General features: G+C 51.7%; 1 protein-coding gene across 1 annotated transcript in view; it reads right to left on the reverse strand.

Moving 5' to 3' along the window:
• Positions 1 to 1983: 1983 nt before the first annotated feature.
• Positions 1984 to 3371, reverse strand: part of GNG2 (guanine nucleotide binding protein (G protein), gamma 2) — a 1984-nt gene continuing 596 nt past the window's right edge. The window contains exon 2 of the mRNA XM_009709428.1: positions 1984 to 2352. Within this exon, the coding sequence (XP_009707730.1) occupies positions 2224 to 2352 (129 nt within the window). The 3' untranslated portion in view covers positions 1984 to 2223. The remainder of the gene's footprint in view (positions 2353 to 3371) is intronic.

Raw genomic sequence — 3371 nt, forward strand, 5'->3', positions numbered from 1 at the left:
GTATTTGTGTAAATATAAATACTAGGGTGAAATACCTGGCAGCACACCAATGTCAACACCACTACCGACATAAAATAAAGACCAGCAACATAAAACACCTTCAATGAGTAGTTTAGGCTAATTCAATAAATTCTCCCCGCCCCTACTCTTCATGCAGCTTTATTTCTTCGTTTATTTATTAAGAATTCAAGTTGTAAAATACACAAGTCATTAAAAAAATTATTACAAACCACTTCATGACAGCGTTTGAGAAGGGCTGGGGTGTGAGCCCCGGGTCAGACCAGCTGCGCTTCACTCTCTGTGACGGTAACTCAGTGTTAAAAAGAAAAGACAAACGCGGGACAGGGTATTTACATGTCTGCCTTGTAACACCAAGAGTGAAACCAGCTGCAGAGCAAACGCCTTCATCCGTCCTTCATCCTAAAGCTATGTGAGCTGTAGTAAAAAGATCGAAACAGGGAGGTTAGGGGGAGGCGAAAGCCACCACGGGAGAGCTGGGACCATCTAGGCTACTCGCGTCGTATAAACGTTCTCAGATGCCAAAAGTTTTGAGTCCAGTGTAAGAACAACTGGTCTTCTCTGTAGAAGACTAGAAAAAGAGTATGAAAAGGTAGAAAAACCAAAATGCACTTGTTACGGGCTAGAAAGATTCCCCAAAAGGTACCCAAAGACTATTGCCCTCTTGAATCCACAGGGATTTTTAAGCTGATACCTGATTCAGAACTACAGTTTGGTGGGGTCACTGCAGACTCTCAAAACCCCTATGTGACCCCCGTCTAATTTTGTACTCAGATCCCCAAGTTATGATTCTCAAAGTTTCCTAGGAGTGTAGATGAGCAGGGAAAGCCGGGCTGTGTTTAGCAGCGGAAAGGAGAGGCAAGCCACGTCTGCAAAACTATTAACCCGAGCCGGAGCCAAAAAAGGTGACATGTGTCCCCCGAAACGCTGACAGCGGATGAACCGGACCTGGGAATAATTCCCCCGCCCGACGTGGAGCTCAGGCTGCGTGTAAACAAGGTATCAGGCACCTCTGTGAAGGGGTGACCCCACGGCTCCCCAGGGTGCTCCCCTGCCCCTACCCATGGCGGCGGGGCAGCAGTGGGAATGGGAGAGCCGGCAGGTGCGGGAAGGGGCAGAAGCATCTCACCATGGAGCAGCATCCCAGCCCAGCCCCAAGGGGAGGAGATGCTGCCAGGAAGCCAAAAGAGCAGGACACGGACCAAACGAGGAGGGCAGAGGCACAGAGGTGTAGGAGAAGAGGAAAGACCCGGAAAGAAGTTGGTCAACTTTAATTTTCGGATTTCTAGCTACCCCGCGACGCCTGGGGCAGGGGCCACCCCGAGCCCCCGCGCCCAGGGACTGGCACCGACCCTAACGCAGGAGGTATTTCAGGCACGTCTAACGCATCGCAGGAGTTGTCTTTGCTTTCAGAATCACCTCGGTTTCCTCCCTACAGCTTCTCCCACCAGCACGTGGTGTCAAACGATAGAAAAGAAAAGTCTGGAGCGGATGAACAGAGAGAAACTCTCATGCACTACCACCGAACGTCGTCACAGGAGTATGAAGCACCAACCACGACACATGATTCACTTTTACTTGCAGAGCCGAAGCTAACCATATACAAAATGTTAGAAAGTGGGATTCGCTAGAAACACGGAGCTGCCAGCACGTGGGGGGAAGGCAGGAGCTGCCGGCGTCCTCGCTAACCCGCCGCGGGGCCGCTCAACCCCTGTGCTACGCTACCGCCAGAAATTAAAAAGCACAAGACCAAACACTGAGTAACATCATAGTCACCTAACCTGTTGCTATATATCTGACAACTTAAATAAAAAATAACATTTTGGAAAGAAACCAACAATATCATTCCAAGAAGGTTATACACATCCTTAGCAGTTACTTTGCTCGGCACAGCTCTGGTGCTTTAAATATGGAACAATCAAACAATCTTGTGAGCAGAAAAGTGACACAAATTTATTCTTTACATATTGGTTTTTTTCTTTCTAGGCAACTCTACAGACTTCAGATCTTTTGCCTCGCAATGCAGATCATCTTATTCCCCCAAAGGTGGCCAGGTTCTTTAAACATGCACATCTCTGTAGCTTCCAGGCCGTGTATTTTACTTATTTTTGTTTAAATTCTGTGGACTAGCAGGTCGTCCCCGTTCCTAAAAACTCTACATCAGTGTTCAGGGTGGCCTGAGTGCCGGTCAGGCTCCTCGAGGGTTTACAGGATCACGCAGAAGAACTTCTTCTCTCTAAAGGGGTTTTCTGAGGCCGGGACGGGGGTCAATAGAGGGTCCTCCTTGGCGTGGGCTTCGCAGTATGCCATCAGGTCTGCTGCCGCTTTTGACACCTGGAATAGAAGGAGCCCTGCGTTAGGGACCCGCTATGCTGGGGACATCCCACCCCGAGAGACCCTGCCAGTGGGGCTGGGCTCGCAGCATCCCTGGGCAGGTAAGCTCATACCCTAGCCAAAGATATGACCGATGAACCGAGAGCACATCCCCGGTGGGGCTGGTTTTTCACCTCTGAGCTCTAAGCTCACCTGTCAGCGCACTTTCCAGTGAGGATCCTTCACATCCTTCACCCATTCGCATCCTTCTTCACCTGTTCGCACCCTTCGCCTGACTCGATCGTAGCGAGGACCGACTTTAGCAGGCACTGCATCCCTGCCGGCTCTCCCCCAAATCCCTCGGCAGGGACATCCGCAGCTGCTATAGCGTTTGCTGCCCTCAGCCACCGACCTTGCTATTCATTCAGGACACAGGCTGCTGGAGCTCACCCCGGCCCTGAGGTTTTGGTCGCAAGCACCCAGACGTGCCTGCACCCAGCAGCCGGTCCCGGAGCACCTCTCTCCCCGGGACTGGCTGTCATCCAAAACCACCTCAGTGGAGAAGACAAATCCTCTGGGATCTCAAGCTTGAAGCCAATGAGCTTTCGCATGCCCAGAAGCATCAGTTCCACCGGGATGGAGCAGAAGTAGTCAGAGCAGAGGAAACACCTCCCAGAAAGGACTGGGCTTTCCATAGGAATGAGGCTTCAGCATAACATTGCTTTCCAAGTTTCCCTGCTAACCTCAAGGCTGAGCACCGAGCACTGCCCAAAGGACAGTTTTAACAGCAACTGCGACAAACAGCCTGGGTTTAACCTGTTCCCAAGAAGGTGAGATGCCTGAGTCACTCTTCCCCCCCCCCCCGACAGGGCTCCAGAAGATGCTTCCAGCTGCCTTCCACAGGCGAGCATCTCCCGCTGCCTCCAGCCACGGCCATCAGGATCATTTAGATGAGCATCCTCCATAATCACCGCCCAGCACCGCATCCCAGCTCCCACAACGTGCTTTTGGCACCCGCCCAGCAGCAGGCACCACCTCGC

Source organism: Cariama cristata, unplaced genomic scaffold (assembly GCF_000690535.1).
Source record: "Cariama cristata isolate BGI_N322 unplaced genomic scaffold, ASM69053v1 scaffold12621, whole genome shotgun sequence".
Classification (NCBI taxonomy): domain Eukaryota; kingdom Metazoa; phylum Chordata; class Aves; order Cariamiformes; family Cariamidae; genus Cariama; species Cariama cristata.